General features: G+C 43.0%; 1 protein-coding gene across 2 annotated transcripts in view; it reads right to left on the bottom strand.

Moving 5' to 3' along the window:
* Nucleotides 1-14,251, bottom strand: part of UNC13C (unc-13 homolog C) — a 1,328,864-nt gene that overhangs the window by 151,682 nt on the left and 1,162,931 nt on the right. For both annotated transcript variants that reach the window (XM_086958316.1, XM_086958317.1), the window contains one exon: nucleotides 12,471-12,551. In XM_086958316.1, the coding sequence (XP_086814442.1) occupies nucleotides 12,471-12,551 (81 nt within the window). The remainder of the gene's footprint in view (nucleotides 1-12,470; nucleotides 12,552-14,251) is intronic.

Here is a 14,251-nt window from a genome sequence, read left to right as displayed (position 1 = left end):
TGTTTTCTTTTAGGAAAATGGGCTACATTACAAAATAGTTTGTTTTATTTAAAAGCAACCTCAAACATACTGGTCTGCTGATCCCAGAGATCCACCATACCTGTGATAGTAGCCAGCGGTAGTTGGTCACAATTTGCGGCTTACCTCAATATTCATGAGGTAGGTCAATTTGTGACCCACTATGATTCTGTGTTTTGTGTACTGACCTATTAGTACATAGATCAGTTGCATACGGTAAAATTCAGCATACAAATTACAACCCCTTCTACCTAATACATTTGTAGTACAATGAGGCCAGCAATGTTTGTAGGGAATTAGTCCTTGTCTTCTAGAAATACTCGTCTTCTCATAAGGATTTAGAAAATCTGGTTTTTCATGTGAAGCAGGACACCTGTCAAAGCTTCGTAATGGAGTAGGTGGCTTGCACACAATGATGATTTCTTTTAGTCCTTCTTGTTCATGGTTTGGTAGACCCCCTTGACCGGGGCAAAATGACTCCTCTCTCTCGCTCGGCTTTTTCGATTCTGCCGTCGCGACTAATTCCCTTGAGGTCCTGAGAGGAATCCCCACATTGGAGTTTCGAAACGCGTCGACCTGCTTTCTTTTGTTATATGGCCAATCTTTGCAATGAATGTTATTGTATATCAATCAATTTATACATAGGTTAGATGGCCTGTTATATAACAAGTTCAAAAGTTATGTTAAAAAATATCAGTACCCCACCATTTTGAATAATCTGTTCACACGAACTCTGGTGAGGATTCTTATTTCCCCAAAAAATAGTCTAGCATCGTTTAAAAATCACTTCCCCCTCTTTTTTAGGAACTTCTTTTCTTTTTCACCACGCACTTTTTCTGACCTAGTGTTTGTTTACCCATCCCGGTGAGTGAGAACTGCTGTACGAGAGTTTTGCACAGTGAAAATGATGGATTGTTAATCTGAATTGCATGAGTGTTACCCCACTTTCCTTCCACTTGTTCGTTTCAGTCCACATTTCTTCGAATTTTTTAAAAAATAAACCACTCCCCTCCCTAACATATAAAATAGTAATAATTCAATACATTTTGTGAATATTTTTTCTAACTTCCAAAAAAGAAATAAAAATATTTAATTCAAACACACTGTGTATGGTGGTTATGCTACAATTGTTTAACGTCATTGGGCATTGAAAGTTTACTTATTTATTTCTGCAGTACTGGCATTTTGTTCTGTTTATATTACTCTGCTTGCACCATGCACCGCTGGCACCCCAGTCTGGTGATGTCAATGTTTCATTAGGCAGCATCAGTTGGCCCTCATGTATCCATGGTAAACTGACGATGTTTAGCCCTAGATCATCTAGAACACTGTTCAAGCCCATTTTGAGACTAGCTTAAAACACTTTGACACCATTACAATAAATCAAATTTTCGCAATAAAACAAATCAATTTGGATTTTATTCGTTGGCTTAGAGATAATTTCACAAAAGCCAACCTTTGAAAAATGCGTTTTGGTCTGGTCTATGACCATCTGAACGTAAGGATCACACATAGAGTGCCTTAATGTGAATAAGGAATACCTAACTATGGACTAAATCTCAGACAAAGAGATCTATGTATCTATGATGACTAGAAGTGGCATCTATAAAAAGCAGGTGATTTATATTAGAGGTTGATCCCATACTTGCAGGATCACTGACTTCAGAAGGCATTTTTAAAGCTAAATTACTCCTACAAAAACCTATCTTTGCTACAATATGTGGCTCTTAGGAGTCACACGAGAGGGGACTATCTTTCAAACCTTGCCGTAAGGTAAAATTAAATAAAATCCAAACATTCAATGTGAGTATGGGACAAACATATACACCACGAAAAGCAGACTTTTGCAGGTGTCCCTGCCTCTAACAGAGATGGACACCGAGTGGCACCAGGTGGATGAAGCTAAATGGATACAAAGGATGAATGAGACACTTATGGGTCAGTGAGGCAAAACCACTTTCACTCCCCCAAAATAGTTTTAAACTATCTTAAAAGTGGCTTTTTTCAGACAGAGGAAAAGAATATGTAAGTTATATCACTACTTTCTAATTAATACTCAATTTCTTTTTGAAATATATGGAGGACATACTAATTCTATAAGTAGAAATACCTAAATACATGTAAGACGTTAATAACTAAAGATGAGTTATTCATACAAATTAGAAATGCCACAGTAATAATAAATGCAATCATACTAAAATAAAGTAATCACAGCAAAGCAAATTATATGAGCGTTCAATATTAAGTAGAGACAGCCACCAAATAATGCGACAACTAGCTAATGAAAAAATATACACGAAAAACAAAGTGGCTTAAATATAACAGTTAGAACCAGGCACACATAGTTATTACACAACTCAATAGCATTCAGATAATCTTCTGTTCAGGAGAGAAACAAATGAGCTCTGACTCAAGACAAAGTTCTTATACTAAAAAGCAAAAACATGGATCATTTTCTAATATTTCCTGTATAGAGGATTTAAGGTACAAAACAGAATACGTGTGTTGAGCCTACACAGCAGAGATACCAAGCAGTGAATGCAAGTCGAATAACTTAGCCTCAAGCTCCTATTTGCATTTTTATATACTTATTTGAATTATAAAGACTCTTTGCAAAATGTAGAGATGTTTTGCCTAATACCATATTGCAACACTGGGTGAACTATACAAATATCTCGGCGCTGGAAAATATCTTAATATTGAGCTCAAAATATGTACCTGGGTGTTTCGTATTGTGTACTCCAATATTTCTACAGAATGCAATCTCTTGTAAAAAAAAAATAGTCTGCTAGCAGCTTACCTGCAGAGCAGAATAAAATACACAGTTGAAGGCCTGCTTGCCTGGTAGAAGAGGCGTGGCATCATAAAACTCAACCTTTTGCAAGATTATAATTTGAAGCTATTTTTCATCTTTTCTAATTGGAGCAAGTGACAGTTTAAATGCCTTTGTTGTGACAGCATACGTTCAAGTTACATTTGAAGGGCCTCTGTTTTACGTTCTATTACATATCAAGTGGATTCATTTCAGCTCTTGACTGCATAGAGAGGAGAGTAAGTTGGTGTCTGAACAGCAGATGCTTCGGCTTTTAATATGCAAATTATGATGCTTCTACTCTGTAACCAAGAGGCTCATCGGGTAGGATTATGGAGTTTGAATTTTGCCTTCTAATAAAAACATTATTCCAAAGAAACGTTTTGGGGTGGTCTACACATTGTAACTTCTTATCCACTGCTGCCCCATAGAGAGAATGTTAGAAGGCTTGATGTGGTGTGCTGTCAACATGATAAACTTCAGATAAGTAATGTAGAGGGAGCCTTGGATAACCGAAGATCAAAAGAAAATATTCATGGGCACGCAACACACAAAAAAAGAATTGCCACGGGTCCTGAAATGTGCATACTTTCACTGGTGGTGCCAAACATGTTTTATTGTGGAGACCACCCGGAGGATCGGCTTGCCTCTGGAATTGCCCAATTTATCGAAATGTGGTCCCCTTATCTTCAGCATCACTTAGGGCCAGATGTATCAAAGGGTTTTGCCCATTCTGTGTCTATGGGGAAATGTGTTAATACATATGGCCCTTAAAGAGCGACAGCTGGAGAGTTTTCAGTGGGCGGCGAGCATTCCTAGAAGTGTCACTTTTACTAGAGTACACTCTATAGAATGTACTTCTCTATGCGGCAGGGAAAGAGGAAGAGGATCATATAGGGGTCAGATGTTTGCATGCGCAAATGGGTTTGCGACCCGTTTGCTCATGTAAAATACAAAAGGGCCATGTACTAATCCTATTTAGCGACTCGCTAAACAATTAAGTAATGCAAGTAAAAGAGGCAGAAGAATGGGTGGCGCAAATGGCAGCAGCAGGAGACCTGCTCATCGGGCAGCAAGGGGGAGATGGAACTATTCCGTTTTCAACAATTACTTATTATCTTCCCAATATTATTACATCTATCATAATAAAAAATAAACCCTGGGATCTTGGAAGGGAACAACTGCAAGAGGGTAAACCTAGCCCAAAAAAGGGAGGTCCATTTTTAAAGGATGAATTACTTCATCTACCAGAGGTGGCATGCGTAATCATTGGAAATCTCCTAGTACATTGATGCCTAGTCATGGTACGGGATACCACCCCCTTTCTGAGAGGGAAGAGCTCAGGCATGTTTTCACATGAAAAGCTGGGTATACTAAATACCACTGTGTTGAGCTTAAGGTGGTAAGGGCAGCAAAAGGGGCATAAATATGTTTCCAACTACTCATCTCTGGTATGAATGAATGGTCGAGCGACTCTGACTGTGGCCATAGTGGCCCACAACAGCACTGCAGTCGAAGGAAAGGCAGGGGTAGATGGCACAGACAATACTCAAGACCACCTCAGCAACAATGATGGTCCCTGACACCATGGGTATACCACATACCTAACTTCCAACAGCCAATGGCACATTTTCAACCTACTCCTCCACCCTTTTACGACCAGGCTTTATTAGGAGAAGGCTGAGACAGGTCAAGGGGCAGAAGAAGACAACAACAAACACACGTGCATTGGATTGCCTCTACATCTCCATGCAACACTGACAGTATGATGAAGACCAATCCTCACCCAGGGGCAAGCAGCGACACAGCTTGGTCATAAATATCAGCAGTCAGGTGCTGTTTCAGAGAGTACAGCAAGTACTCAACAGGGGTCTGGTCTTTGTCCCACGATTAAGGGGAATGAATTCCGAATACACCAAAAACTAGCACAATTATCTTGCAAAGTGAGGTTGCAGTTTTTCCCTGCAGAGAACATCACCACTGGCATTGAGACTGCCCCTACCAATACTAACGTCAGTAGGAAGTCCAGCTTCAGTCCTCCATCCCATATGATACCTCCAAACGTGTTGACTTTTGAAATAGGGGAATTGAAATAAACAGAATCAAGCTTCAGAACAAATCAGAATCTCTTCAACCACCTGTTGAAAGAGGAACTCATGACCTTGAATAACCTAAGCACTGATGATTCTTCATAAAACCCGCAAATAAAGGCAGAGCCACAGTAATTATGGACACCACCATTTACAGAGCTGAATGCTTCAGACAACTAGACAACAGAGGCTCCCACCTATCCCTCAAGTTTAATCTGACCAAGAGGTTATCCACTGTCATGAAAACCATGGTGGAAGAGCAAAGGATAATGGCTGGGTCACTTCTAAAGACGCTGATTTTCAAACCTCTACTGATCTTGTTGTCCCTTATTTCTATCTCCTGTTCAAAATCCACAAAACACAGAGACCGCTCCCTGGTAGAGTGATTATCTTAGGCATTGGTTCTCTTCTGGAGCCCTCTTCCAGTTAGTGAACTTCCTTTTGAGGAACTCCTTTCGCGAGATGCCTACATACCCTAAGGACACTAAGGATGACCTTTGACTTCTAATGGATGTGTCTTTCACAGTTAATACTGACTTTTTAGTCTCTCTCAAAGTTGCATCATTATACACATGCATCCCTCAGGACCACACTTTGACACTGTAGAGGCTTTAATTCTGCAGAAGGTTCTGGACACCATCACCTCTGTTTCCTTCATCATGCAAAGCGCAAACCTGGCATTGAAAGAAAACTTATTTTGATTTGAGGACTGTCTGTAACTCCATTGGTAGTACCTTCATCACCTGTCTAACGAATCGCTTTATGTTCTCATTTGAGACTCAACAGGTGCTTGTACGTGATAACCCATTTCGTTCCCATATTATTTTGTTGAAGCAAAATATTGACGACATTTGGGTGATGTGAAGCAGTTTCCCTTACAAATTTTCATCAATGGTTTAATGCTCTGGACCCCTATCTGAAATTCAGCTATGAATTTAGCAAAGAGCAACTTCAATTCCTAGATCTACTAATCTTCCCTTCCGCAGTAGGCTTGGAGATGAAACTGTACAAAAAACCTATGGCTCACAATGCCCTATTCCCCGTATGAGCTACCACCTTAAATCCCAGAGGGATAAAATTCATTATGAATTGTCCTTGCGCCTTCTGGGAAACTTCTCCACCATCCAGAAACATAGGGAACATGCAACTACTCTGTCAGGACATCTACATAACAGAAAATACCTGCCATCCCTTGTGCGGAGAGAAGCCAGGAGGGCATGGAATTGGGATGCTCTCTTGGACATTAACCAACCAAAGGAATCAACAACAAGATTGATCCGTGTTAATACTTTCCACACTCTCTCCAACCAGAGCAAAGAATCAATTTGTAAGAATTGGTTGATACTCAATAAAAGAAGGAAACCGATTGAACGTCCTCTGTTTGCTTTCAAGAGAAGCAGCAACCTCAGATACAAGCTAGTGTCTACTAGACCCTGAAGACTCGAAGTTGCTAGACAAGATACATTCTGGAGGCTCCCAGCAGTGAAGTGTGGGTCCTGTGGAGTGTGTGCCCAAAGCACACTCAGAACAATATTTTATTGGGCACTGACAAACCATAGGAACTTAGGCAACATACCAATTACAGCAGTAACAAATTGATGTACCTGATCTTCTGCCCATGCAACCTTCACTACGTCTTAATGACAGCACTCAAGGTAAAGACTTACATAATGGAACACAATAGCACCATTCCTTGACATTGAACAGCTTTTATCAACAGGTCAATTTACTGCCATTTAGAATGAGCAAATATGGTACAATGTATGGAGGAGCCAGCCCATCATGGCCGCTCGTAGCTGATGCTCCGTGTTGAACCTCCTTTGCATCTTCGCGAACAGCATCCCGACGCACAGTTTCCACACCCAAAACAACTATTTTGCGGTCAGAATGCAGGCAGATCACAGGAAGATCTTTGTCTCCCTCTTCCGATATGATATGATACGAGCCGTGATGCCCCGCACACGAATACGCTAAGATGGCGCCTGGTGAACAGGGAGGTCTTACCCGGAACCAAAGGAACTGCACCCTGGAGGCCGTCAAGCTCCGTTTCACCAAGCAATCAGCATTCCTTGTCCTTGGCCCACTTCTGGAACTGAGGGCCATGAAGTGCGATGTCCAGCAGCCAGACGGATGGGGCTCAGAAGGTGAGCAGTTAACGGTGAGCAGGGGAGGGAGCTCTGTCCATGCTGGTGAGATGGAGCCAGCTGCCACTTCGCTCGCCAATCCCCAGTAGAGAGCAGGAACTCCGTGGGAATAAGGGGGCGATCCCAGCTTGGTCGCTGTTCAGTTGTACTCTATGCAGAGTACTCTTATGAGCATAGGGGACAGACGCCTGACCCCAAAATGGTGCCCGCAGCACGGTGGTCCTGGGGGCCCCAAATTCTGGACAGTGCTTAGCTTCTTTGAGACTGGCAGAGACTACTCAGCGGAGTGCATGGTGAGTAGTTGATCACCATCTTGCAGCACCTCTGAATTTTCTGCCGCTACTTCCAGATTGAGAGGAAGGCCCGCCGGAAAAAGCCTGTAGAGACCCACGCCTGACGCCAAAATTGCCAGCAATTAAGACGAGGAAGGGACGGCTGAGCGTGAACAGCCAGTGAGTGTTCCCCGTTGTCTGAGGAGAAATACAAGCAAGCGAAGCGACAAGGAGGACTTAAGCCCCATTCAGCACAAGTGCCAACAAGCATCGTTAAACAGAATTTAACTTCCTCTATACCTGACCCTAACATGGCGGCCAGTCCCCACATAGCCTCGAATGTAGTGGGATAATCAGGAAAAGTGAAGAACACCTCCCTACACTCAGTGGGGACTGGAGATTTAAGCAGTGCTAAAGAGGTTGCTGAGGTGCTACAGGGAAGCACTGTGTGGACCCAAGTAAGCAATGTGCATTGAGAGACCCTCAAGCAAGAGTGAAATAGTTCAATCTCCCTATCAATCGCCAGGAGTAAGCTGCAGGCAGTGATGAGTATACACAGCAGAGATGACGTCTATGGGACAACCATGAGTTGCGAGCCTACACAACATCAAGGTAGAGGTCACGCTAGGACTTAGACCTTGTGGAACTTTCCTTGGACAGGGGAGACCTAGCTTTTTGGCCGATGCCCGGTGGAGCTACCTGCTAGCTATTGAGGAGATGAGTTTCCCCCTTGGCCGTCACCTACCCTGCCGGACTTCGGGCAGATTTTTCTTTGTCTCGCTGTTGTCTTCCCCCCTTCCCCTTCACCCTACCGCTCTACGCTCCATTCATCTCGTTTTACTATGATCTTAAATGTTCTCCAGTGGAGTCCTAGCTGTTTGGCTGATGCCCGGTGGAGCTACGGGATAGCTATTGAGGAGATGGGCTGTGGCCTTCCCCCCGGTCATCACCTATCCAGCCGGACATTGGACAGACTTTCCTTCGTCTCTCCGCCTTATCTCTCTCCCCGTTACCCTTTTACTTTTCGCCTTACCCTTCAACATGACTGGTTTTTCTACCTATACAACTTTAAGGTAGTTACAGGCATTCATAGCCAGGCCAGGACTCCACCTCTTACTTTGGCCCCCTGAGAGACAGTACCACCTTCTTACTGTCCCATGACAAACAGAAAAAGCCATACAAACACCACCGACCCTTTACAAAAAGAGAGATGCAGCGACCAACTGGTTTTCCCACCTATACACCATCACATAGTGGGAAGGATCCACATACGGTCAGAAACATATCTTTTATTTGGCCCTTACCATACCAACTATCTTATGTCTGCTCCATGATAAACTGCACCTATATCAGCCAAGCATACGCTCCATTCCCCCGGGTGCACCCGTTTATAGACATGCAGGTTTTTGGGACTACATGTCCCATGTGCATTTGGTCTCATGACTATGTGCTTGTGACGCAGTCTCGTTGTGACCAAGTATGCATTCACAAACACTTACGGGGTAATTTAAGCAGCTGTAACACCAGGGAGTTCTGTCCTTCAGCTGTGGCTTCTTTGATGGCTGGCTCGTACTAGTAAGTAAGGATCATGGCCACACATGGCCCCTCTCAGCAGCGCCAGCTGAAACTTTCTCGGCGTTTTATTCTGTTACTCTATCGCTGAGTAGCATACACTTGCCTTACATCTGAGACCTTTTGATTGCTTACAAGTGGCACTACTACCAGACTGCAATGCTTACTGGAATAGTTATGATTTGCATGTGATGAGGCACCATCCCTTTAAATGTAAGATGGCCCTCTGTTGCTGTGTGTTTCTCGTCAGCACTCTGTTGCTCTATTTTTCTCATTGAACCAGGGGCATATTCCATTTGTTTTACTCTACTATTCCTCACTTTCTTTGGCTTTCCTATGTGACATAACAGTGCCAACAGGGAAAAAAGATCGCCCTTGTCTTTGGTTTTCCCTAGCGACATCTCAGGACTTTTTGCACTAACTTTGTTCAAACCCAGCATTGTGTAATTCTCCCCCACTTCATTTTAATAGGTACACACATGCCTCTTGGTCTGTAATGTCAGCCAACGTTGTTCTTTTCGCTCTTTTTATCCCACTTCCAACGGTACACTTAGCCCAATCTGATACATGCACTGCAGCTTTCAGCTCACTTGTTGCCATTCCAAAAGTTTGAACACTTAGGGGCCCATTCGGATGTCGGGCGGATCTCCCCCGCCAGGCCGGCGGTAGCCACCGCCAGCCTGGCGGGGGCGATCCACCCCCCATTCTTGCCAGAATGACCCCCGCCATATTAGTAAGGCTGGGGGGTCCGCAGCGGACGGAAAGACCGTCATCCGCTTTTTCACCCGGTCGCCTTGCGACCGGGGTGGAAAAGGGTTTATATGGTGGGGGTGTCTATCAGACACCGCCGGCCATATTACCATGGGCATTTTCTAATGCCTTTCCGTGTTGGCATGCAGAGTCTACTTTGGGGGCCCGCTCCAGGGTGTGAGGGGTGTAATTGGGGGGGGTACCTATGTTACCCCCTGCATTTCAAAGGACAACGTGGCAGGCACCCCACAGTGTCTGTCACGTTGTGCTTTGAAATGCACAACATGTATTTTTGACATTGCGGCGGGCGGTGCATTCAGTACCGCCTGCCGCAATGTTAAAAATACAGGATGCGCCCTCCACTGTGGCGGGCGAATCCCAATTCCCCCCACGGGACCCCCTCCCTTATGGTGGGCGGTCCCATCATCCTAATGACCCCTTGAGTGCGGATTGCCTAGAGCTCTTTTTTCTTCTTCTCTTACAATGCTTCCCCTACCATGATCTAGGCATGTTCCTTGATATCAGCGTGTAAGCCCCTCATAGTTTCACTGTGCCAGAACACAGCCCTTAACTTTTGTTCTAACCACACATATATAAATAAATATTGTTATTGAGTACATAGTGGATGGGTATGACAAGGTTTGGTCCTTCCACCTGATGAAGGATAATGATTGCTCAGCTGCATGTAGCATGTGCAACTGTTTAGGGGTTAACCTAGCATTCCAAGTTACTGACTTTGTTTATCGTTTACGTCCACATTGTCTTTTCAGGTACCACCAATGAATCAACAACTCTCGCATGACCCAATGGGATCACTGGATAGTATATTTTTCTTACACACTTGTCCTTTTTCACTTTTAGTACATTGAGCAGCAGCACTGACAAGTAGGTCCTGAAGAAAAACGCTACACCTCTGGATGAGCGTATTAGGCTGAAACATGTTGACCACGTATTGACACGAATTGTGTATATATTTAGTCGCCGCTAGTGCCCTGTTTCCAATCGTGGCCCAGAGATGCATCAATAAGGATTAATGCTGTAGCCATTTTTATCATCACTCTCGCTTCTCTGCTGCCAGAACCACCTTAATCTCATCACTGTGGTATTTAGTATATCTTCCCTTAAATATGAAAACATCCCTGAGCTCCTGCCTCTCAGCTAGGGGTTTGTTGCACGTATCACGGTATGAGGAGATTCCCAATAATGAAGCATGCCACCTCTAGTGGGTGAGGGAATTCGACCTTTTAAAAAGGACCCCCTCACTTTTTATGAGCCAGATTCCCCCTATTGGAGGTGCACCCTTCCTAGACCCAAGAGTTTCTTGTTTTTGGTAGATTTATAGGTTAGGACGCTTAACCGTGCAGATCTTTAAATCTCCGAAGACCCTCCTTTTGTGATTGACAATCATATTACATCACATATATATATATATATATATATATATACAATATTATTCAAAACACACAAAATTACACTCAGGTATGTCTTTCTATACGCAAATCTCTCCAAGCTGCACAAAATTAAACAGCTTCCAAAAAAAACATTTGGGAGAGAATACGGGTCTTATTTTCATATTTCAATAATGAAATATTTATTGTGTATCTGTGTTCAAGTATACAAAAAGAGGGGGAGAAAGAGGATCCAGGCTGGGACCACCCTCCAAGGCCAGTTTTGTACAGAAAAACAAAACGACCCAACATTTTCTTAGAGAAAATATTGTTCCCTCACATGGGAAAGACATAATGTTTTTCATAAAACCCTCACCCACCATGGTTACCCCTTGGTGGCATGCTTCATCATAGGATCCTTCCCGTTCCGCTACGGAACGGGGCATGCTGACACTAGACGAACTACGCTGGAGCATAGAATTTATTTGACTATGAGGGTCTGATTACTACTAGGAGAGGAGTGAAGTAAAGGAAGGTGTAGTTTAAAAATTCCTGGTTGGTGGGTAATACCACTTTATTCTGACCCCTAGTCGGTATGGTTAAAAAACAAGGGATAAGTTTAGGTTGCCTCGAATTAATGTTCTGAATACCTAATGGTCGACTTGTTTCTAGCCTACTCATCTCAGCCATTCTTCAGTACCTAGAGTATTAAATGTCTGATAACTAGTTCCACTCCTATAGTTGTTCTACTAATCACAACTTTAAAAGTGCATCATTTGCAAGTGAACACACAGGTGTGGTTCATGAGCAGCAACAGAATAGGTATAGTGGAGAAGTACAGCCTTGACGAGAGTTTGACTACAGTCCGTACTTCCCACTGGTGAAACCGTGAAGCGATTGCTACAAATCTAATATATATTCTAAGAATACAAGTTCAGGTGGTATTAACTATTTATGCACCTGTGTGTTCATACGCGAATGATGCACTTTGAAAGTTGTGATTAGTAGAACAACTGTAAGAGTGGAACTAGGTATCACATTTAATACGTTAGGTCTTCTGATTGCAGCATGCCCTGTAGTGTAGCAGAACAAGAAGGACCCTAGGATGAAGCAGGCCACCGAGGGGTAAACCTGATGGGTGAGGGTTGTACGAAAAACCTAATGTTTTTCCCATGTGAAGGACAATAATTTCTCTAACAAAAAGTTGTGTCCTTTTGTTTTTCTGTTCGTATCTGTGTTCCAGCCTTGCGATATCAGGCATACCCCTGTGCTTCATAGTGAAATCATGAAAGTGTGCCTGTTGATTTAGTCAAAGTTTTCAAATGACTTCAATTAAAAACAAAGCAACAAACAATAGTCTCTAATTTTAGTTACTGCGTCAAGCTTGGCAACTCAGTATGAAAAATTAGACTCAAGTGCCTTACCTTAATCGTAGCTAATATCACCTCCATGATAGAACACTGCTTCGGTGTTAAACTTCTCGCCTCCTCTCGGATTACATGGTCCTGAGAAAAAGACCTTCACTAGTTAGTTTGAATGAAACATCTTTGTCTTATTTACATAGTTTTAGCACTTTGGTGAAATAGATTTTGATAATTCACAATATATCAGAGTTAGTGATCAAAAATACAGGCTTACCTTACCAACCTATATGGTAATTCATTCATTAAAAACATATAAACTACAGGTTCACTTGTAGTTTATATGTTCATTGGTAAAACAGTTCACATTTACTTAAACTGATTTTGAGCATTGCTCTGACTGAGGTACGGAGATGTTATACCAGTAAAAAACAAGTATATCCACGTGAAATATTGTGCTTAGTTCAATTTACATAACATCTACCTATAATGCCAATACCACCTCTTGCTTCCTAGAATCAAACCCTGTTAAGTTTGACTTCTTTCTTTTATTATATCTTTAAAATACTTTAATTTAAGTATGAATATAAGGTCACATGAAGCTGCAATGACACACAAAAGTTTAATGTTTGACATATGAAGTCTACTTTTCGGGTATTATTTCACCCAGCCTGCCAGTGTTAAAAGTGTCAACCGAGACAGAGGTAGCGCATAAATACAACAACACAACAATGCTGCAGTGTGATTCTGTAAGCTCTGTGTGACTTAAAGTGTCACTTTAATGCACTGTCTAAAATTATTGGATCCTTGGTAAATCTTTTGCTTAAGCTGAATACATTGATCCAATCAATCAATCAGGATTTGTAGAGCACGGCTAATCACTGCTGCGGGTATCCAGGTCCTGGGAAAACTGCTGAGTAGGAGAGTGCAGTTGAACAGCCAGTCCTTGAGTCATTTCCTGAATTTCAGCAAAGATGAGGTCTGGAGGTGAAGTGGCAGGACTTTGTGGCAAGGTAGGAGAAGGAGCATCCTCCACTGTTGCTGCGGTAGATGTGGGGGTGGCAGGTGGGCGATTCAGAACGCAGGTGTCTGGAGAGCAGGTGGAAGTTGAGGCGGGAAATTAGGTATTTCGTCCTTGGTTATTTAGGACTTTAAAGGTGTGTGTCAAAATCTTAAACTGACATCCCTTCAGAATGGGAAGCCAGTGGAGCTTCTTGAGGTGCTCGGTGATGTGAGTCTGCTTTGGGAGGTCTATGATGCAGTGGCCGCTGCTACAGAATGTGGGTAATGGGGGGGAGTGGTGGAAATAAAAGAAATCACTGACCAAATTTCGACTGCAGGTTCTCCTCTGTTCTCTTATCTTCCTGGTTCTCGGCAGCACACAGACTCCCCTAAGGAAATCACGATGCTGCTGTCACCAGCATGACAGCAGCATTGTGAGTAATCTGAGCAGCCTGTTTGGCCACTCAGACAGTGCCCAGGAGCCTTGACACTGTTATTCACCAAGCTGTGCAACACAGCCAGGTGGAGAAATGCTAAGTGCGCATGGTTGTTTGAGCAGTCCAAGACAGCCGGCCAAACTGTCATGCGCACTTATAGTGAACAATCCCTCACCCTCCCTGTGACTCAGCCCTGCCCTTCTCTAACCTGGTACCACAGCTCATACTAAAAATAAAATAATAATAACATTGTGTTATTATCATTTTATTTTTCCTTTTTCCACTGCTCTGAGAGCAGTGGGGCAAAGCTCCTCCACTTTAGCAGAGGAGCTGCCATTACTAGGATGAGTCTGCCCATAGAATTATGCATGGTCTGCAGTTTCTTGAAGAGGTGAAATGTCATTC

The sequence above is a fragment of the Lissotriton vulgaris genome, chromosome 2_1 (assembly GCF_964263255.1).
Source record: "Lissotriton vulgaris chromosome 2_1, aLisVul1.2, whole genome shotgun sequence".
Lineage (NCBI taxonomy): Eukaryota > Metazoa > Chordata > Amphibia > Caudata > Salamandridae > Lissotriton > Lissotriton vulgaris.
The sequence above is the reverse complement of the archived record's forward strand: the minus strand, read 5'-3'. Positions and strand labels throughout refer to the sequence as shown.